This window comes from Gambusia affinis, linkage group LG18 (assembly GCF_019740435.1).
Source record: "Gambusia affinis linkage group LG18, SWU_Gaff_1.0, whole genome shotgun sequence".
Lineage (NCBI taxonomy): Eukaryota > Metazoa > Chordata > Actinopteri > Cyprinodontiformes > Poeciliidae > Gambusia > Gambusia affinis.
In genome coordinates this window covers 9,736,155-9,758,866 of record NC_057885.1, presented here as the reverse complement: position 1 = coordinate 9,758,866, position 22,712 = coordinate 9,736,155, and the positions used below count along the sequence as shown (strand labels likewise).

At 40.8% G+C, this 22,712-nt stretch overlaps 1 protein-coding gene across 1 annotated transcript in view; it reads right to left on the bottom strand.

The window, feature by feature from the left end:
* The window catches only part of rin1b (Ras and Rab interactor 1b), a 37,728-nt gene that overhangs the window by 2,558 nt on the left and 12,458 nt on the right, over positions 1–22,712 (bottom strand). Inside the window, exons 2-11 of the mRNA XM_044097327.1 lie at positions 16,758–16,901; positions 16,268–16,382; positions 14,938–15,010; positions 13,382–13,473; positions 7,415–7,596; positions 7,021–7,302; positions 6,375–6,912; positions 3,108–3,416; positions 2,712–2,843; positions 1,003–1,172 (exon numbers count right to left, since the gene is read on the bottom strand). Of these exons, the coding sequence (XP_043953262.1) occupies positions 1,003–1,172; positions 2,712–2,843; positions 3,108–3,416; positions 6,375–6,912; positions 7,021–7,302; positions 7,415–7,596; positions 13,382–13,473; positions 14,938–15,010; positions 16,268–16,382; positions 16,758–16,901 (2,037 nt within the window). The remainder of the gene's footprint in view (positions 1–1,002; positions 1,173–2,711; positions 2,844–3,107; positions 3,417–6,374; positions 6,913–7,020; positions 7,303–7,414; positions 7,597–13,381; positions 13,474–14,937; positions 15,011–16,267; positions 16,383–16,757; positions 16,902–22,712) is intronic.

The following is a 22,712-nucleotide window of genomic DNA, read 5'->3' as shown; positions in this document are numbered from 1 at the left end:
TAGAATTAACTTTATGCACTTTCTTTCTCAGCTTTTCTCTTCATCTGCTGTGTTCACCTTTACGGGACGGGTTTGTTCACTGCCATTGAAAATAATCCTGGCTCAGCGACTCGGCGCTAAGCTATATTTATTTTTTATGGTCTGAGTCACTAAAGAAAATCATTATTTTTTGTTTCCATGGCAAAGACATCTCAGACCAGTGCTTCTGTGTGTTTTTTATTCTGTCCCCTTACTGTCCTCCGCCTGTCAATCATGGCAGACGACGGCTCACACTTAACCTAGTTCTTCTGGAGGTTTTCTCCCTGGTTTTTCAGAGTCTTTCCCTCCCACTGCCACCACGTGCTTCCTCAGCTGAAGGATTGCTGCAAAGTCACCGGCTGGCTGCAATCAGTTGTGCTTAATTAGATTAATAACTTTCAATAAACTGGTGGCTGAAAGTTATCGATTCAACTCAACACGCTCTAACTGAATCTGAATTTGAACTTAAAGGAAAGAATTGAATGCATTCTTTCCAACTTAATCAATCGATCAATTTTAGGAGTTATTTGCTTATAAAACTGATGAAAGCTCAAACTAAGACTTGTAGTAATATTAGAGTATGTGGTTTCTGTTTTGGATGCCATCCATCAGTAGCATTAAGAAACACAACCACATAAAGCAAATGAACTTGCTTTTGTTCTGTCTTTATATGGTGATTTTGAGATGTTCTTTTCTTAAATCAACTTAGAATCTGAAGAAGCTGGAAAAAAAATAGCAAGTGCAATTACTAGATGAAATAATTTGGAAACATGATACATAATAGAAACATGTATTAAAGAGAGACAAACCTAAACTGAGAGGCTAGCATCCACACCTTTACTCAAGAACGAGTAAACGCACGTTGCTCTACGAGAGTGGTAAATGGCAGCAGGACAAAGTGTGAAATGGAAGCATGGTGTAATGATAGTAGAAGAAATCCCTCCGCAGCAAATCCACTACAATGAGAAGAGAGCCTGTGCCTACTTGGCTCTGCTGGGTTTCCTTTTGTTTCTGGGCCTCCAGGGTCCGTCTGCAGCTCCACTCCTTCAGAGCTTCCTGCACTTGTGGCGTCAGGCAGCCGGAGAACGGTTGATCCTGCTCCAGGCTCTGGATCAGACACAAGCTAGCATAGACGCTGGTCAGGTAGTACCCACCTGGAGGCAGGAAAAAACAAAAACAAAAAAAAAACAAAACAAAAAAAACAGGTGGTGGGAGGAAGGAAAAGTATTTAGTGTGTATTGCAAGTAAAACAATGACTTTGACGATCAGCTGCAACAGAGCTAAGTTATGACAGGGGTAATTATTCAGTAGCTAATGGTGCAGCAGCTGAAACCAGAAATGTGTGTGCACTGAATAAAAAGACACATCCACCTTCTTATTCTTCAGTCTGAAGTCAAATCAGTCTAAACTTCTCCTGTTTTGGGTTGATATGAATCACCAAAATTACTGTTTATTTACTAAATATCACAAAAATGAAGGAGAAGAGATTTATTTATTAATGTTTACATGCATTTCCTCAGCATTATTTAGTAGCATTGCCTTTGAACTGTTGACTTGGGTCAAACCTTTTTGGTAATGGTTCATTTTCCTTCTGTTTTTTTTCATTTATTATGTTTAGGTTATTATTTTCTTTCTTTTTGTTTAGCCTCTGTTCTGATTGTGCATTGTTGCTTATTCTCCATGTTAGGCTTGTTTATTTAATCTCAGTTTATGTTCTCTGTGTTAATTAGTTCTCCTGCTTAGCATTCCCCCTTCACAGCTGTTCCACATCCCCCTGACTAAGCTCCTTTTAATCCAGTGTTATTCTCTACTATTAGGTGAGAAAATACTTTCTTTTATTCTTTTTAAATATTTTTGGAAATTTAAAGCCTTTTTGACAGTGACTGCGTCAGTCTATAAACTCACTATGTTCCTATCCTCATGCTGTCTGTGCTCCATACTGTGATGTCCTTGGCCACTTTCGGGATTTTTATTTTTTACTTATTTCCTTTATTCAACCTCTGCATACTCAGGAGTAGCCTTCATCTGCATTTTTGTCCTCCTAATTCCCAAAACTTAACAAACGCAACCTCATTTTCCTCAGTTTTAGATCGCTGTTCCTGATTCAGCTACTGTTAAGATCCAAAGCACATCCATGGGAGGGATGTGTTTTGGAAAAATCACAGCTGACCAAAAACAAAATAAAGGTCCATCTCATATTTTGAAAAAGACATCTTGATGATCTCCACGCACGAAAAAACGCAGAACCTTTTGGAACCTTTTGGAACGTGTGCATCCTGTTGCATCTGCCATAAAACTGACCCAATATTTAAGAAAAGGCCCATCGTATCGAGACGAGCGTCTCAGTGTGGTGATACGATCGCTGACGTAACAAACTTACAAATCATGACGTTTTTGTTAGCAGGGAGAAGTTAAATGATTGAATAATTAAATTATTCCATCAAGCACTAAAAACAGAATTTCAGAAAAACAATCACCTTGTAAACGCGATCATTTTAAAGCTTTGTGTAGCGTGACATAGCTAAAATACTGGCCCGAAAAGCCATATTTTATTAAAAGAAAGCTCAGAGGATACATTGCTTAGGGAAAATATGCTCAGTGTTAGCAAAAATAATGTGTGGTTGTGTTTGCGTGTACATTTTATGTTGAGTATACTTTGGTGCCGCAGGTTTTGCTCAGGGTTTGGGTCGTACCTTCTCCACCGAGCCATGAGGGCTCCAGCAGCTCCATCATATACTCCACCTCTATCAGCAGGTGAGGCCTGTTGCATTCAACTATCACATAGGACAGAGCAGGGAGGAAATCATCCCAGCTGACATCCTGTCCTGTAAAACAGGGACATTTCATCAGATATTTACTATTTCAAACGAAATAATTGCGTTTAAATTATGAGTGGAATACAAGATTATTTTTATCAAACACAGCAACACTATCCAGTCACACACTAGTGCTACCTGGTTGGGACATATGAGGTGAATTTGGCGTAGCGGAAAAGTCGATAAAAAATCAGAATTTTGACATTGAAAAATAATATGTGCTACGGTTCACAAGGCTTCGCTGTGACCTCATCGGACGCGCGGCAGCCTCACCGTGTAACGTCCCCATCGCCTTGTGGACGAACTTGCACACTTGGAGCAGCAAGAGCACTTTATCGATGGGCGAGTGGGTCCGCTGCATCAGGATCAGCTTCTGCTTCACCCTCTCCACCTCTCGGGCGTCCGGGACCCCTGTCCGCACGCCGAGCCGCTCCATGGCGCCGTTCCCTCTCAGGCGGAGCAGGTTCTGAGTGAGGCGCTGGGTGGAGCCGTCGCGACTGTGGAAAGAGGTCAGGGCTTTCTGGAGGTGGCACTTCAAAGGCCTGAGGATGCAGGAGAACATGGACCGCTCCAACGCCAGGTCTGCGAAACGAGAAAGAGAGGAGGAAGGAAGCTGAGAATTGATTTGGCGCTGTCGTCTGAGTGGTTTATTTTGATAGAAAAAATACACAGGAACAGGCAATATGCCCAGAGGGATGCACTGACCAGTGATGGTAATTAATAAGAGTATCAACCATAATAATAAGAATAAAATAAACATGTTTTGACAATGCAAAATAAATCATTTATCATTCGTAGGAGCAGTCAACGACTGAAAGGATCTCGGTTTATTTTTGTAAGGAGGTACTGATCCATGCAGTCAGGATTTGGTCAATTACATTTCGGTCGACTTAAAGTCTCCCAGACGTCCATCTGCAGTTGCAGCATACGGGCTGTTTCAATTTTTACACGTCTTTCAGTTGCATGCAAAACACATGAACACACATAAATCTAACTGGCTGCAGATGTTATGAATGTTACATCCATAGTTCAGACATTCGACCTGATTGAACAAAACAAAGGCGATTTTTGGATTCAGCACATCAAAATGAAATCAGTTGGAAAACCCCAGACAATTTTCTTTAGATGTTGACCAGTGTTATAATCACTCCAAAAAAAAAAAAAAAAACCCTTAACTTACCCTTTAATAATTTTGTACATCTTTATCAGGAGTGCCGGAAACATAATACTGATTTGATTTTCACCTCAGGGTCTAATTCTCTCTCAAATATTTCATATTTGCCGCACTGTAGCTCTGAAGACAAATTGGTTTAGTTTAGTTTAGTTTTGTCAGAGAGAAAGCGCATGTGTCCGTAAAAGTAACGTTGTTGTTTTCGGCCTGGCAACAGTAATTAATAATATCCAGCCCCTCTCGGCGTAGTCAGTGGGCAGTCCTGACTCAATATTTTCAACTTCTCATCAATCTCTTTCCCTCCTGTACAATCCCACACATCTCTCCTCCATCCACCTTACTACACTAACCCCATCCCTGTGATCAATCACTCCTCTTCCTCGCTCCTCCCTCCAACACGTTACATGTAACGTGTTTACTGCTCCGTTACAGACGAGCAGCTTCGGCAGAAAGGTGAGTAGATTTTCTTTCTTTTTTTGTTGTTTTTTTTTTAAAGCTGTTACTCATAGACCTGCAACTGATTACACTTGCCAAGTAACCTGTCTATTTCTATGCCTCCCTCCCACCCTCCAGCGAATCGTGTAGCTTTTCAAGTGAGCGTGGGACTCTGATATCTTTTTATGATAAACGAGGGGGAAGAGGGAGAAAAAAAAAATAAAAAATGCAAATGCCTCCCACCGACGCAATGAGAGATAAATCAGAATCGCAGCGCAGAAAGGAAAGAAGGAAGGAAGGAAAGAAGGACGAGAGAATGGGCAGCCGTCATTCGTCATCACACACAAAATAAACACCTGTGAGGCACGTACAAAGAAGTCCAAAAAAAGGGAAAAATCCTACGCATAGTGCTGTGTCAACAGAACCAACCGCTTTCCTCCTGTAATGTCTTTGAATGGGAAGCTTGCGCGCATCAGGCAGGGCTCTTCCGACGCCGTTTGTTAAATATCAGAGACAACATGACCACCCCCTCCAACCAGCACTTTACTATTACACAGCACTGCTGTGTGTTGACGGCTCCTTTCTGCTCAGGCTGGCCAGCCCACCACGTCTGCTTCCACAAAACCTTCTGCCTCTGACACCGGCTGGCCTCAATGCGTTCTCATTTTTCTTTACAAAATTGTGTCTCGTTAATTGAGAGAATTCATTTGTTATTATTTGTTTTTCATAGCTGAGATGGATGAATTCAACCGTTTTAACATTACATTAAGAACAATGATGTCTCAATCCTAATTGAGTCATTGAGTTGTTCAAATACTGTAAAAACGTCCAAGTACAGACAAATCAGGATTTCTCTCAGTGTTTTACAAGCCTGGCGGGCCACCAGGCTGAGCATTGCTTATTTATTTATGTATTAAAAATGTTTGCATTTTTTTAAAGACTTTGTAGTTGGTGTTCTGGTATTAATCTTCCAATCTTTCAGTAATACATAATTACCAAGTGATATTTTCACATTTCCTGTCAACTTTAAACATTTTTAACTGGAAAACACGACGGGCCGCTGGATGAATGACTGGCCTAACAAACACCAAGCGTAGCAAGTTTTCTGGGGGAAACCTTGCGAATAATAGTGAATTTAAAAGGACAACAGTCCTTTTAAACTACACCTTTATAATATCACATATGGCTCACTATTTTCTTTTTTTAACAAAAATATACAACTTGTACAATAACACAGGATGTTAAAAAGAGTTCAACAAAAGACTGTTTTAAAATTAGTATATCCAATTGGGGAAAGCTCTGATTTACTCATTTATTTAAAAAAGAGCCTATAGATCTGTTCGACTGTGTGAGTGACAGAGCAGCCAGCGTTACGCAGCTCTGCAGCTAAAAAGGATCTCATCATTGTTTCCAATCAGACACCAGATTAAACGCATGTAACTTATGAGACTTACAAAATGTCCACTTTGCTCTTTATTCCTGCATCTAAATATGCTACGACACAGATGACATTTTGCTTTAAAGTGGGAGAACGTGCAGACAATGCATGAAAATTGAGAAAATTTGTAGTAACAGCACAACAACCAAAAGAAAAACATTAATAAAGAAGAGAGTAATTGCTAGATAGATACCTAAAATAGTACTGACCATTAAATTGAATTATTTCAACCGCTACTCCTTGTGCTTTCAACGTAGGGCAGGAACATGAGTACCAGAGGAAACTACGTTTTTTCCACATAATAAAATGAAATAATCATTTCAGTGATTATTGCAGAGGAATGAATGTAAAACACTAGAGAATGACTTTCAAGAGGAATTCCTGGTCCTTTTGTACGTTTTGGTGCCTGAATTAAGTTAAACGATGCTAACAAAATGATGTGTACAAAACCCAAACCAAACAAACAATGTCTTTGGTGCATTTCTGGTAGGTTTACCTTTCTCGTTTTCTGGCACGAGGGTTTCAATGGGAGGCTCGAGTTCTCTGCTGTCCAGCAAGCAACACTTTGCCTGCGACAGGAAGAGGCGCAGACTTTGCAGAAGCTGCACCGAAGTTACGGCGAGAGACGGCGAAGCGGAGCTCAGCGTTTTCAGCATCTTCCTCTGTTCCTGGAGGAAGTCCTGAACGATGCCCCCGAACACCGAGCGTCTGTCTCGGGCCAGTTCCTCCACCAGCCGGGTAAGGCGCTTGTCGGGCGCGAAAAAGCACACGAAAGCTTCGCTCATGCGATGCATCCCGCCGCGGCCTCGCGAGCGGACGAGCGGCGGGCGGTGCAAGGTGTTTGTCTGGACCTGGACCAAGCTTTCGGGTTCTGAATCTGAGTCGTGTTCGTCGTCCATACTGCTGAAGGAGCTGCAGCTGTCAAGTTCAGCCAAGGACGGAGCCGGACGGCGCTCCAAGCCCAGAACCGTTCCTTCGATTCCCGCCTCTTGCTGGAACGTGGGTGTCTCGTCAGCAGCAGCAGCAGCAGATGTCTTGAACAGGAAAGAAGTCAGTGGAAATGTTTTCAAAAGCATGTAGAAACTTTAAAACCCAAGAAGGAGGAATCTCCAGTGGACTTGAAGTTGAACCTCAAGACTGACCTGTGGCACATATATGGCCATCATGTCGTCTTCCTCTGCTGAGCCAGGCGACACGGCAGGGGTTCTCCTCAGGACTCCAGCCCCTGCGTGAACTCGTCTCTGTGGATTTGGGCTGGCTTTCTGCAGACCCTCCGATGCTCCGGGCTGCTCTAGTGATGGGGGCGGCGAGTAGGAGCCGACGCCTTCGAGGGACAGGTTCATGGAGGACTCTGAGAGCCGGAGACGCATGCTGCGCTTGAAGCGGTGCCGCTTGTTGGAGGCGCTGTGGTTCGTGTGCTGCGGCTGTTTGGAGTTTGGATAGATTAGATTCAAAGCTAGACGTCATGAAATTCAATTTGTAGTCGTAGTAGGTAGTAGAATTTTTTATTCGTATTTTTTCAGCTTTGAAACTAACCTTGCAAACCTCCAGCTGAAGAAACAGGGGGTTGATGAAGCAGACCTTGCCTTGTTTGCCTCGCGTGAACAGGGAACATCGGTCTTGAGTTCCCGCCATTTGGGCATTGGCGCCGCTGGTGGATGCAACAGACCCCAAAGGACCATTTTGGATGTCAACGGTGCTTGGTGCACTCCAGAAATCTAATGGAAAACAATCCAAGAAGTTCGCATTTAAGGAATTAGTACATAGCTAGATAGAAACTAATGAAGCGCTAACTGTTGGAGCTATTTATTCTTTGTCTCTCTATCCATTTGAATTTTGTTAGGTAATTCTTAAATTGATATTTTTTGTATCATTTACAGATTTTATTTGCAGGTTAATTGTTGATTAAATTTATTTTTTGTTTAATTCATCCATCCATCCATTATCTGAACACCCTTCTTCCCTAATGGGGTCAGGAGGGTTGCTGGTGCCCATCTCCAGCTGCGTCCCGGGCGAGAGGCGGTGTACACCTTGGACAGGTCGCCAGTCTGTCGCAGGGCAACACAAACACATACAAGACAAACAACCATTCACACACACTCACACCTAGGGAGAATTTAGAGAAACCAATTAACCTGACAGTCATGTTTTTGGACTGTGGGAGGAAGCCGGAGAACCCGGAGAGAACCCACGCCTGCACAGGGAGAACATGCAAACTCCATGCAGAAAGACCCCGGGCCAGGAATCGAACCCAGGACCTTCTTGCTGCAAGGCAACAGCTCTACCAACTGCGCCACTGTGCAGCCCCTTTTTGTTTAATTATTTTTCTTATTTTTTTAGTAAAACAGGAAGTATTGTGGGTCAGTCCACTTTCTATAAGTGTAACTACACTTATAGAAAGTGGGTCAGTCCACTTTCTATAAATGTAACTACAAGTAGTGTAGTTACATTGTAGTTACAGTGTAGTTACAACTACTTAGTACACTAAGTAGTGTAGTTACACTACTTAGTGTAACTAAGTAGTGGACTTTCTATAAGTGGACTTATAGAAAGTCCACTTTCTATAAGTGGACTTTTATAGTTCTTTTTTTATAGTTCTTTCTATAAGTCCACTTATAGAAAGTGGACTGACACACTTTCTATAAGTGTGGTTACACTTATAGAAAGTGGACTGACCCACTTTCTATAAGTGTGGTTACACTTATAGAAAGTGGGTCAGTCCACTTTCATAAGTGTAGTTACACTTATAGAAAGTGGACTGACCCACTTTCTATAAGTGTGGTTACACTTATAGAAAGTGGACTGACCCACTTTCTATAAGTGTGGTTACACTTATAGAAAGTGGACTGACCCACTTTCTATAAGTGTGGTTACACTTATAGAAAGTGGACTGACCCACTTTCTATAAGTGTGGTTACACTTATAGAAAGTGGACTGACCCACTTTCTATAAGTGTGGTTACACTTATAGAAAGTGGACTCACTAGAACTCACTAGACCCTCTTCAGAAGGAAATGAATCTGACTATAATGAATCATGTTATCTCAACATGATTAAATTTCATAAACGTGAAGTTGTTGAATTGTTTATCCCACATGATTTTATCACGTTTTCGTTTCAAACATAAAATTATTTAGTTAAAAGTACATGATATTCTTTTGTTAATGTAATCACAGGCAAAGTTAATTTTTTTCAGTGTAGAGATGCATTCCACTTCCCTTCTGCACTGAACTTAATTGCACTTCTTGATTACCCAGAAGGATTCAGTTATTGTGAAAAAATTCAAACGTCACCTGGAGAATCCTGTTCCCCAAGGAAAATGTTTGCCTCTACAAAAAGAAAGATCAGAAAGACTTTTTTTCCTAATGAGGACATGTATTCAGATGAAAATTGCCTGAGTGAGGATTATACTCAGGCAGACATGGATCTTGAACAATTTTTGAGGGACGTGAACAAGATGGGTTTCAAACGTGGAACTGAAGATAAAAGGAGAGACATGGTGGAAAAAATTATTTCGCAATTGATTTATAAATTTAGTCATAGATCTAGATATGCCGCTTACAAAACAAAGCACACCGACCCTGTCCATAAAAAGCTTGCCCCTAAACTCTGGGAATTCTTTTTTGGCGAGATGGAAAGAAAAATCTGCAGACATCTTTCAACTCCTCTGTGGCAATGATGATGTTGTTAGAGAATTGCTGTTTAAGATGATCGAAAGTGACAACCCAGTTGTTTTTTACAAGCTCACACAGTGTTTCAGAAGAACCCTGGCATGTCCTAGGAAAATTAATCTTCAGAAAGCTGCACTAGAGGGGGCGCAAAAACGATGTGGGGAATTTTCTTTCTAATCAGCATTTTATGTACTTAACAGATGTTTGTGTATGAAAGGATCAATAACAGTGGAACAGCACTGATTAGACGCCCCTCCCCTTCTACCAACACCTCTCCCCTCCCATACAAGTAGTTTGGGTAGCGGCCCTTCGAGAACTCGCTGAGGCGCGTTTTTTTCTTTTATATTTGAATTGTAGTACAGTTGTGTTCGAAATAATAGCAGTGCCTCAACAGCAGCAAGAAAATCACTGGTTTTATTAACATTTCAAACTCTATACCCCAGATAAGTTTCTGGGGGGTAAAATAAAGGTATAGAAAACCAACAAACCCAACAGGACAGCCATGCATACTGTGGATTCTGTGAAATTGAATGATTAACTGAAAAGGGTGTGTTCAAAAAAATAGCAGTGGTGAGTTCAATTAGAGAGGGCATCAATTAGGGAGGGTATTCTGGGAAAAAAGGGTGTTAACAGGTGATCCGTATTTAAGGATCAAGACAACTGGCATGCTGGCTGTGCATTTCTCCTGAAAAAACAATGAAAATGGGTCGTTCAAGACACTGTTCTGAAGATGAGCGTTTCCTAATAAAAAAATTGATTAAAGAAGGGAAAACATACAAAGAGGTGCAGAAAATCATTGGCTGTTCAGCTAAAATGATCTCAAATGCCCTGAAATGGGAGCAAAAACTGAAAACGAGGAAGAAAAAGAAAGACAACCCTCGAATGGACAGAAGAATAGCCAAACTGGCGAAGACTCAGCCAATGATGGGATCCAAGAGGATCAAGCAAGACCTTCAGTTGACAGTGAGTACTGTGACAATCAGAAGACGCCTTACTGAGGTTAACCTTCCAGCAAGAAGCCCCGAAAGTCCCACTGCTGAGAAAAAGACATGTGCAGAAGCGTTTACAATTTGCCAAAGAGCACATTGACTGGCCTGAAAAGAAATGGCATAATATCTTGTGGACAGATGAAAGCAAGATTGTTCTTTTGGGTCTAAGGGTCACAGGCAGTATGTCAGACGCCCTGCAAACACAGAATTCAAGCCACAGTACTCACTGAAGACCATTAAGCATGGTGGTGCAAGCATCATGATATGGGGATGTTTTTCATACTAAGGTGTTGGTCCGATTCACATACAAGGGATCATGGATCAGTTCCAGTACATCAGGATCCTGGAAGAGGTCATGCTGCCATATGCTGAGGAGGAAATGCCTTTGAGGTGGACCTTTCAACAGGATAATGACCCCAAACACACCAGCAAGCGAGCAAAAGCATGGTTCCAGATGAACAAGATTCAACTGATGGAGTGGCCAGCACAATCCCCGGACCTTAATCCCATTGAAAACTTGTGGGCTGACATAAAAAGTGCAGTGCATGAGGCAAAACCAAGAAACGCTGAGGAATTGTGGAATACAGTGCAATTATCCTGGGCTGCAATACCTGTGGAACGATGCCAGAAGTTGGTTGACTCCATGCACCACAGATGTGAAGCAGTCATCGGAAACCGTGGTTTTGCAACAAAATATTAGTTTAGGATACTCAGCTAGGTTCACTTATCAAGAATTTCTTTGTTTGTACAGTACATTTTTGAGTTTCCAAGGAAAGATGGCAACACTGCTATTCTTTTGAACATGCCATTTCTTACTTTATTTGAAATATTATTATTATTATTTAAGTTTTGATGACTTTGCGCAATTGTTTTGCTTTGGAATAGAATGTACTGTGTCCCCAATGTATCTGTGTTCATTAAAGTACAATTTCTTTGAAGAATTTTGACATTTACTCATTTTTCTAAAGGCACTGCTATTATTTCGAACACAACTGTATAATTCAATAGGAGGAGGGATGAAGATGTTGGAGAGACGAAGAAAAGCTTTTCAAAGTGGTTGAAAGACAGTAGGTAAGTAATGTCAGTGTATCAACAAGAGAGTTGTAAATATTCAGGTTAGCTTAAGCTAGCCTAAAATGACAGGTGGTTGTTGTTGTCTCCGCCCCGTATTGAACCAATACGTAGTGCTATAAATTTCTGATAGACACACCGATCACACACATCTTAACAATAAGTGTAATAATAATGACCAAAACAAAACACGGGAAATATTAAGGTCATATAAATTGTTGCTGCGGGAACTAAATTGGTTTGGCAAACAATCACCACTACAGCTAACAATGTATAACAGGCTGAAATTCAATACTATAACCAGTTATAAAAGCTCGAATGTTGCTCTGTCATTAATGCTTTATGGTGTGGATGCTGTTACTGAATGAAGAAGCAAATGTCAGAGTAAGACATGACTCGTAAGAAGCTAATGTAATTGAACACCATTTCTCCTATGTCAAGTTCTGATGTATCCGAGATGCTTTGCCTTTTAAAAATTCTCACAATTAATGAAACTACATTCTAATCTTTGTTATGAAATAAATACAAATATTGCTGCTTCTGTAACACCAGCCAAAAATGATCAACTGCTCTTTCACACACCCAGTGTGACGTTGACTCCGGTCCTAGAATAATAATAAAAGACAAAGCTGGCAAGGCTGCAAAAAGATTGGTGTTCTTATATATTCTTATGTTATAGTTCTTAAAAGAAAATCAGATTCAAGTAAAATCAGCAATTTTGCAAAATTTTGATTAGTTTATTTTTCAGGTTTAATGAAATGTTTCTCCACAATACTTAAAAAGAAGGACATTCATATTTTACAGTGCTCATTTCTGGTTTTACAACCCAGAACGATGGCAAAAACTGGTCGGTTCAGTTTTCTAAGTTCTTGGGCATAACTTACAGTATCTATTGCTGCATGTTTGAATTCAATGCTTCAGTTAGAAATTGGTCAACATTAAAGCAACAGCAACAGCTGAATATTTGCTCCTTACGTTCATTACGCGGTGTTTATGCAAAATCAGTTTGGATTTAGGCTTCAGCTAGTCAGCCAATCAGCTTTTCTCATTGTAAATTTTTTCTATTAAATCCCGTCTGAAGTTAAAAAACCCCCAAAAAAACCCTTTACACTAAAGTTATTCAAAGCAGTCTGGTATTTCTGTTTAATTTCAGTTTTATCTGAGGTTTTGCTCATATTAAAAAGGAATATCCAACTAAACAGCATTATATAGCCTGATATACAAACGCAAACTCGCTGACTGGCTCCTTTTAAAAATGTTCTCATGCTTTGATGAAATCCAGGAAGGAAGAACTGAAACAGAAATGATTTCCACATACACAAACTCGTTTTGCAGAGCTACGCTATTCGAGAATCTGCTTATCACTTTCGGCCATCATGAAGTCGCACCTCGCTCTTTGCTGCTGCAGCACAACAGCACATGTTTGTGTTAAAATAGATTCAAACTGGCAGTCACTTCTTCACACAGTTGACTTTCTCACAACTAATATGCAGACATTCCTCACTCTGTTAGCCGTAGTGACAAGGGGAATCTGTCAGATTAAGCCAGCGAGCCGTGAAAACAAACAGTAGCACCGAAAGTGCAGCGCAGTTTACTTGCCTTTGATTTAGAGATGAGGAATGCGTGACTCATTATTTTCTGTTACATGTCATTCTTGTAAACGTACAAGAGCATGTTGCATATTTAACGCAATTCTATTAATATTTCTAAATGCATTTCCAAAAGAAGACATTTTTGATGCACTTCTTCGTGTGGGAATTAGCGATAGGTTACCCTGTCCCATGTGTGAGATGGCTTCCAGCTGCCGGTGTGTTGTGGCTTTGGCGATGGCCTCAGGCAGCTGAAGAGGAAATGGCAATACATCTCTGGAGAAACAAAAAGTAACAACCGATAAACCAAATGGCACTGATTGAAAACAAGCTGCAATATAAGTATGAGAATGGGATGGGGGTTTTCAAATGATGAAGATCAGAGTTTACAATTTCCCAGGCAGCTCCCTAAGCATTAAACTTCTTTGGAGGTAATAAAGCAGGAGCACAATTTTGTAGGTTTTTCTGCACAGGATTAACCAGAACTGCATTGAAATACGTTACTAGCAAAACTATCAATGAGTCTGCTCACCTTTGTGGAAGAAATGCAACATTTCTCTGTGGAATATGCATTTCATTGACATCATCATTAGACAATGTGTGACGAATAAACTGAGGTGGTTATTCAACTGTTTTTTGATCAAACCTATGGAGGAATATGTACATTTTATTCTGATTCTAATGGCAGCGTCAGCAGAGGCCTATGAAAAAACATAGAGCAACTATGCTAGCCTTAAGCTAGCATGTCAGAAAACTACTCCAAAACAAAACAATGTCAGCAGGACTGGAGTTTATTGAAGACACCTGGTGTTCAGTCAGGGTTAAGTCAGATGTAAGAAACAAAGGGTAAAGCTATTTTTGTTTTTAATGATGCTTTATCAGAACATCATTGTAGCTTTTTAAACCAAGCTAACCCTCTGTTGGAGCAGCTTAGTGAGGCTGACCTGCAGAAACTCTGTTTAGGACAAAATGTCTGATCCTGTCTAGAATAATGCCAAATCTTAAATTAACGATGAAGAAAAGAGTAAAAAAATTTGATAAAACTTCTCTGAGAAGATATGATATGTCTTACTAACGCAGCTCAGAATGATCTGCTAGCTTGTAGCGCTGATGCTAACGGTCTGAACGTTAGAGACAAGAGCAGCACTTGATGCTGTTATTTGAAAAAGAGTCCTGAATAACAGCAATATAAGTAAAATGAAGAATTTTTGAGAGCAGTCTTCATTGATAATTATTTGTAGAGAGTGCTGACATTTTATCTTAAAGCCATAAAATATTTAAGTTGACTTGAGACATCCTGGTCAGAAGACAAACAGCTGAACATGTAACCACAATCTGTCATGTCCCCATGCCAGATATTTTTTTTACTGAATTCCTGCCGTTTGGTTTTTTATCTTTCAGCGGAGAGGCAGAGAAGAAATAAAAATAGATTTCACACTTGAATGTAACGTAACATTTTTACTAATTAATTGTTAGTTTGACATTTTTTTCAAATTATTATTATTGCTTGTCGTGTGCTGACTCATTAAAAAGCTGGAAGAAGAAACTGACAAACTCGTCCAGAGAGGTTCAAGAATGTGAAACAAAAATAGAAATTCCCTGAGTGTCACTATTCTGCAGGACACATATGGACATTGCAACCTCGACAAGAAAATACCAAATGAAAATATTCTGGGGCAGAGTTGTCCGCATGCTTGCATCTACACCGTGAATGTTTTCTTTTTTTGCATGAAATATTACCTGCTGATACAGTAGAAGGCCACCAAACGACACAAGTCTGGAAAGCTGAGTGCTGAGCTCTCCAAGGCGAACGCTGCTCACAGAACAGAAAGAGATTGACTGACAGCAGTGAAAGACTAGTTGGTTTCAGGAGAAGCTGTCAAAAATAATATGAAGCAGCCATGACACCTCCTGCAGAGACGAGTCATGCAGGACTGCTCACTTTGTAGACTTGTTGGACTACTGTTCTCAGGATGTTTCGAACTGTCCAACTGACTGACTCTAGAGGCTGCCTCTAGTCCAAGATTTTTAAAAAGGGAGAAATGCTACTGTGTTATTTTTGTTGCTTTTTACAACAAACCTACTCAACTGCCTCCAGTGAAGAGAGAGTTGCCTTGTTTTTCCTTCACCAAAAATGAGCTGGCGTCGGCTGAGAGGATTTGGAAAGCTTTTCTGACAAACCTGGCGCCATCTAAAGCAGGAGTCTCAAACTCCAGTCCCGCAACCTTACGCTCTGTCTTTGCTTTAGCAAACCTGAACCCCATAATTGGGTCACTAGCAGAGCTTTGAAAAATGTCATTGCATTCAGCCATTTGATTCAGTTGTGTTGGACCAGGAACATTCTTTAAAGTCGCAGGATGCAGGACCTCGGGTATTGGAGTTTGAAACCTCTGATTTCATGGGAAATAAGAAGGCTTTTTAGTGTGGTGTAAGATTTATTGCGCATAAAGGCATGTTAATTAAAAAGCAAGACCAAACGACACAAGTCCGGAAAGCTGACTTGAAGTTAATATTTTTTTGATCGTTTTCTTGTTTTTTTTACTCTGCATTTAATAGCTTCCCATAGATACGGAAATTGAGTTTTCATCCTATTGACTATATATTGCCATCATTATTTGAAAACTAGAAAACCTATTCACTTTTCACAACTTTAAACTGTTGATTTTCAAACTTCCTGCAATCAAATAGCTGTGCTACAGTGCTAATGCTAGGCTATATATGAGCAGAACAAAGAGGTGCTGTTTTTTTTTCCTATCACTGTTCACTTCTGTGTGACTGTTAGAGGTAAAAATATTAAATGTTTTTTTGTTCCTGTTGCTTATCAAGTTGCAATACCCTTAGGCGACCACTAGGATTGCCGCATTCATTGATCACAAAGTCAAAGTTGTTTTCTAAATGTCAAAAGACTTAATTGTTTTTGTGCTGAGGGAGTCAAGCGAACTACTTTTGGCCAAAATTGAAGTTTGACTTTGACTTTCTATTTTCAGTCTCTTAAAAAAATTGAAAATCGAACCGGCACTCGCATCCGCGTAACCTTGTGTAGACATCAGAGGCTTGTTTTCCTACTCACTGGAGTCCTCCTCACAGATGAAGCACTCCTTAACAGAGGAGGCACTCCGGTCGGCTGCCACTCTCAAACACAGCACCTTCCTCTGGCTGGAGCTGCACTTGCGCACCAGGAAGGTCTGAAAGCACCGACAACCGTTGAGGACACAAGTGTAAAACAGATTTAGTTTAATCTTTGTGCTTTTTGACAAGGCACATAAGTCGCAAACAGAAGTATTTGACAACAGCTGATGTCTGATTAAATGCTGCCAAAATTGGCTGCCAAATTTGATTTAAAACGGCATTTCCAGCCTTTTTACTTCAGTATGCAGTGCCAAGTCCGGGAAATACTTCCCAACTGGCCTTGACGACTAATAATTCCTGTTTCCATCAGGCAGCTTTCACCAAGAACAATTAGCAGTTACTTTTGACAGCAATAAGATGCAACATGGCATCTATCATTGTAAAGAATTGCTCCAGAGAATGATAAATGTGTCATTAAGGTGAATATTTACCCCAATAGGCTCTCTGAGCAGCATGTACAGGGCGGAGTCTTGGTTGAGCGACAGCTGCAGCCACACAGGGTGAGTGAGCAGCAGGCGGTCCAGGACGCTGAAGGCCCGCTGTGAGCCTGTCTGGGTGCTGTCCTCCTCCTGCATCTACAAGGAACAGTCAGACAAGTCCAAACAAGTAAATACGTTGATTTAGACTTCAAATAATACAAGTCTTCCCACTGAAATGTAAGCATTTGTCTAGACCAGGGGTCTCAAACTCCAGTCCTCGAGGGCCGCAGCCCTGCAACTTTTAGATGTGACTCTGCTGCACCACCTGAATAGAATAATTAAGTCTCTGGAGAACTGGTCTACACAAGATGGAGGTAATTAAGCCATTTCATTCTAGTGTTTTGTACCTGTGGCACATCTAAAAACTGCAGGACTGCGGCCCTCGAGGACTGGAGTTTGAGACCCCTGATCTAGACGGTCTTTTGCTTTTATTTAGGTTTCACTCTACTGCTTCACTACTTTCAGGAGTGAAGAAAGCAGCGCAGCGCACAGTAGCCAGCTTTTCAAAGTAAAGTACATTATAATGAGTCACGACATTTAATCTATAATCATGGTTTATATAAATGCACAAATATAGGCTATGCTTTAACATATAAAAAGAAACCGTCATTCTTTTATTTTGCCATTTCCGTGCATTACTATAGGTTAGAGAAAATCTCTGCAGTGTATAAATTCTGTTTTCAAAATTTGTAATGCTTGCCGTTTCAGTTTCGCCACTGCGTGGTCTGAGCCGGCCACGTCGGTGTTTCTGGTGAGGTTCTTCACTTTGGTGGCGACCTGTTGCATCGGTTCGACAGACATTTTCACCTGCTGTCTGGAAAGTGTTTTCGCTAACCAGTCTTCTGCAGAAATTCATGTTAAAGCTGCAGAATATTTAAAGCGGCTTCGCAACCTTCTGTTCGCTCCTCGCTCTGCCAAAATGCTGTTCTGTGTGCTGAGAGCTGCACACCTCTCCTACGTCTGTCTGTCTTCACTGTAACGGGAAGCGCCATCAAAAGATGCTTGCTCTGGACAAACGCACCTATTCATGTACCGAAAAAAGGAAGCAAAATGAGTGTGAACCGAGCATCTGTTTGCTTATTTTCGGCTCTTTAATGTTAGCGTTCAGTCATAGCTTTACTTTTCCCCCCTCTAAGATCGGCTTGATGCTGGTTGTCAGTGCGTGGGCTGTCTGCAAACTCTTGCAAGCGTAGCAGCAGATGGATGCTATGGCAACCTGGGCCTACACATCCTACCAGGCATTCCCACTCAGTGAAACACCCTTTTCTCCAACAAGTTGGGAGGCGCACGCAGCCACACACACACACACACACACACCCACACACACCCACACACACAACTTCGCCAAAGGGTGACAGGTTTTTCAGAGTGCAGAGGTGTTTTATTTCCAGATTTTTATTTTTTTTTTCTTAAGAAAATTGTCTAAAAATTGTCACAGAAATCAAAGCAAATCAGAGATGAGATGCAGCAACCTGGTTCCTGTAGCATTAGAAAAGCACCATGAGTGTTATTATACCTGTTCAGTATCCTATTGGAAAATCTTTCCCCCACAATGCTTTTCATCACCGCTTCGGCCCCATGACATAACCGTCCCCTTCTTCAGGGGGAAGCTGGTTCTTTTAGCAAGACCACTTACGGTTATTGGAAAACTCCATCCTGGAGGATCCTACAGGAGAAACCTTTGCAATAAGAGTGCTGGTGTTGTGTAACACTTACAGGTTCGTGCTGACGGCAGCCAGATTAAAGCAGAAATAAAATAAATCAGGAGGAACAATTTAATCTACAGGATCAATAAGGAGTGAAACATTATCCCCTCAAGGCGCAGATCATCAGCAATAACTCTGAACTGAAGGTCTTTTGGGCTCTTAGATGGCTTGAAGGATGGAAGTTTTTTTTTTCTTGCGGTTGTTAATAACCAAGCAAAAAAAAAATTCCAGCGTGGAAAGTCCATGTAAATATGGCTGAAACCAAAGTATTGCATAAACCGAATAAAATGAGACATGACTTTTTGTTGCTGTGAGATATTAAATCAGACCAAATGTTTCCTGTTTCAGATAAGCAGCGTTTCCCCCAGTGTATTGTAAGATTGGCGGGCCACCAGGCTAAGCACTGTTTGTTTATTTATTTATTTTTTATGTTTGCATATTAAAAAAAATATATATAGTTGGTGTTCAGGTATTAATCTTCCAATCTTTTAATAACAATATTAATAAGTCCCTCCAGACTTTCACAAACCTGCAAAATTTACACAAATCAACAGATTCCCCCGTTTTTTTTTTCTCGTTTTTTTTCTGATTTTCTTCCTTTTATGAATTTGGAATAAAAACATAGACATGCTGCAAAAGAAAATTCAAAAATGTGTTTACCAAAATTAAATGTGGGTTGTTTTCCTTAAATGTTAATTTAAGAACTGAACTCAGTTTCTCCAGAAAGTCGTGATGTTGTGATAGCACCTACTAATGCAATTTCACTCATCATTGGTAAATCGTGCAGACTTGCAACGCAACATTTCGACAAATATGACCAATAAACTTAACATTTCCTGTATTTCCTTCTTTTCTGACCAATCGCTGCACCTTGTCTAAATTTGCACAGCAACATTTTCAGTAGGGTACCACAAAATCAGAAATGTTGGTCCACAATAATCACAAGAATTACTGGAACATCCTGGAGGAACTGTAAACTGCACTGTCTTCTTCAAATTAAAATCCACATAAGTTTATTAAAAGGTGCGTTTTATAAAACCTTTTCTTCGTATGTGTGTTTGTGATTCTGAGTGGGCAGCCAGAGTCACCTCATTGTATATCAAGCACCACGCAACCACAGCTGATAACCAAACCGCAAACACAACCACAAAAGGCTACAGGACACACAGAAGGAGAGAAAGAAACAAAGCAGGGGGCAAGACCCAAGTGTTTCACTAGCCATTTCCACGTTCGCCTTACATAAAGTGCAACACAGCCCACACGCACACACTGAAAGACTTATGTAATTTCCTCTGAGAAAGAGGGAACCAGTAATGGAGAAATAAGAGAAGAAATATAAAAAAAGATGAGGAAAAAATGCAGCGGTTCAAATTGAAAGTTGACGAGAAAAGCCCACTTTCTGCAGGCCTGCAGCGATGCTCTTCAAAGTGATAGACTGCAAACATAAAATGCTGAAGGAGACATCAACAAAATGTTTTTGTCCCTAAGGGCAGCAGCAGGATAGACCTGCAAGAAAACAGCTGATGCTACTGGACACACTGAGCAGTTCAGGAGAGGAACATGCAGAGCCAAGGTGAGCCAAGACTCTTCTGAGGAGTGACAGAAGGACGGCAGTCACAACCACGTGAAACGTTGCATTAATTAGATACAAAAGGTCAACTTTTAAAACAGAATATTCTACTGACATTCGCTTCAAATGAATTTTAAGTCTTAAAATTAAATGTAGGTAGAATTAATAAAAATAGTTCTACTTTGTTGGGTATTGCCGATGAAATAAATTCCTTCAGCGGGTACAAAGTTTAATAAGGCAAGGCAAGTCATTTCAAGGCAAAGCAAGGCTATGCAAGTCAAGGCAAGGAATGTCAAGGCATGTCAAAGCAAGTCAAGTCAAGACAAGGCGGGCCAAGCATGTTAAGACAAGGCATATCAAGGCATTGCAAAATTAAGCAACGCATGTCAAGGCACAGCAATGTAAGGGATTGCAAGGCACAATTGTCCCACAATTGTTCACAACATGAAAACCGAATGAATAGTGTGTATATTTTTTATATACAACCAGTAGAAAGCCAAACTCAAATGGTAACACGTGTGGCTGCTGACAGCTGGCACACATGTGAGGCCTGTGATAACAAAAGCAGCGCGGTTCTTTGATCCAACTGGGCGTACTATCAAATGATCTTATTTATTCATTAATTTATTTGTTTATTTACCAGGACAAATAAATTGTCAAATAAACCAGGACATTATATTGATTGTAACCATTATATTGGTTACAATATTATTTGTATTAATCTCATTAATAATAATAAGACAGAAGAATTAGTTTACATCTGAAGTCCCTTGGCGAACTGATGTGAAAAACAAAAACAACTGTCCACCAACTACAACAACATGCCAATGCATGCTTTTAAACAGAAGACCTGGAGGATATGAACTGGTTCATTATACTATTATTGTGAATCTTGCATAGAAAGGTGACTGTTTCTAGTTTGAAACCCAGTTATTTCTGCATAATCATGCTAAACATGCTTCCAGGACATAATTGGGGATAAATAATCTGACCTGTGACCTTCAGAACCAACATTAGGCAGGCAGGGATAAAGGGCCTGGACTGCTTTGTTTTCCTGTGATTACTTCATTCAGTATTAAGGATCATAACTTTTGTTCTTTGTTTTTTAAACCTATTGAAATAAGACCTGCTGTTGTGAGGCACATGACGGATTCTGCTTGGAATCAAAAATAAAGTTTGCAGAACTGCAGGTCTTGTTTTACCAGTCGTGGTCGAATGCCCCAGGAAAAGGAAAGTAATCTTGCAGGCTGCAGCAAACCACTCAAAAACAGAGCAAGCTACTGGTTTCCTCAGAAACAAGCGTCTGGTTTTGCCGTCCAAAGATTTGATTGACTGACAGAGAAACCCAGCTAAACCTTTTGGAGATGAGCTGAAACAAAATTGGAAGGAAATCTCGCATGAAATGCCGGGTAGAAGAGCTGACCTACAAGCTGTCTCAGTGAGTGATGGAGAGCTGATGTAATGAGACAAACACTGAACAAAAGACACATTATAACAAGAGCTGGAAAAAAAATAAGAAAAACACAACAGGTGCTGTGATCATCAGTGTTGGTGTGTGTTTTCCAATTTCATGTAGCGTTTGGGGAGAACATCTCTGATTCTGAAGTCAGCCATCACTCATCAGATATATACAATAGGAGCAAAACCTGACCAGACTGAAGAAAGGGCAGCACTCAGGTTCAAAGTGAGTGTAAAGGCAGAGGTCATGAAATATGTTTGACCGGTATAGTAAGCTGCAAGCATGGATTTGTAACTACTATTATACCCAGAGCAGGTGAGCAGTACGTGTTATCCTGAGCTTTGTTTCCAATGTGAACATGGTTGTAGATGTAAACAGAGAAACAAACATTAGACCAGAGATGTAATGAGACTGCAGGGACCAGCCTGAACCGTTAATATAAGGCAGGACGGATCCATCCTTTCATGTTGTTGACGCCAAATTCTGATCCCACCATCCGAATGTCGCAGCAGAAATCGAGACTCATCATACCAGGCAACCTTTTCTTCTATTGTCTGATTTTGGTGAGCCTGCGCGAATTGTAGCCTCAGTTTCCTGTTCTTAGCTGACAGGAGTGGCACCTGGTGTGGTGTTCTGCTGCTGTAGCACATCCAGCTTAAGGTTTGATCTGCATTCAGAGATGCTCTTCTGCATACCTTAGTTGTAACGAGCAGTTATTAGAGTTTCCATTGCCATTCTATCAGCTTGAACCAGTCTGGCCATTCTCTGAGCTCTGACATTAACAAGGCATTTGCGCCCACAAAACCGCAGCTCACTGGATATTTTCTAATTTTTCTAACCATTCTCTGTAAACCCTAGAGATGGTTGTGCGTGAAAATGCCAGTAGATCAGCAGTTTCTGAAATACTCAGAGCAGCCCGTCTGGCACCAACAACAACCATGCCACATTCAAAGTCACTTAAATCAACTTTCTTCCCCATCCTGATGCTCGGTTTGAACTGCAGTAGATCGTCTAGGCCAGTGGTCCCCGCGCGTTGTCAGGATCGAGACCGATGCTGTTGTTTCTTACTCATTCTGCTGCATGATGGCGCGCAAAACGTAACTGACAGCATCCAGTTTAGGATTTTCAAAACAAAAGCTCCTCCGGACTCAATACATAGAATGGACATATCT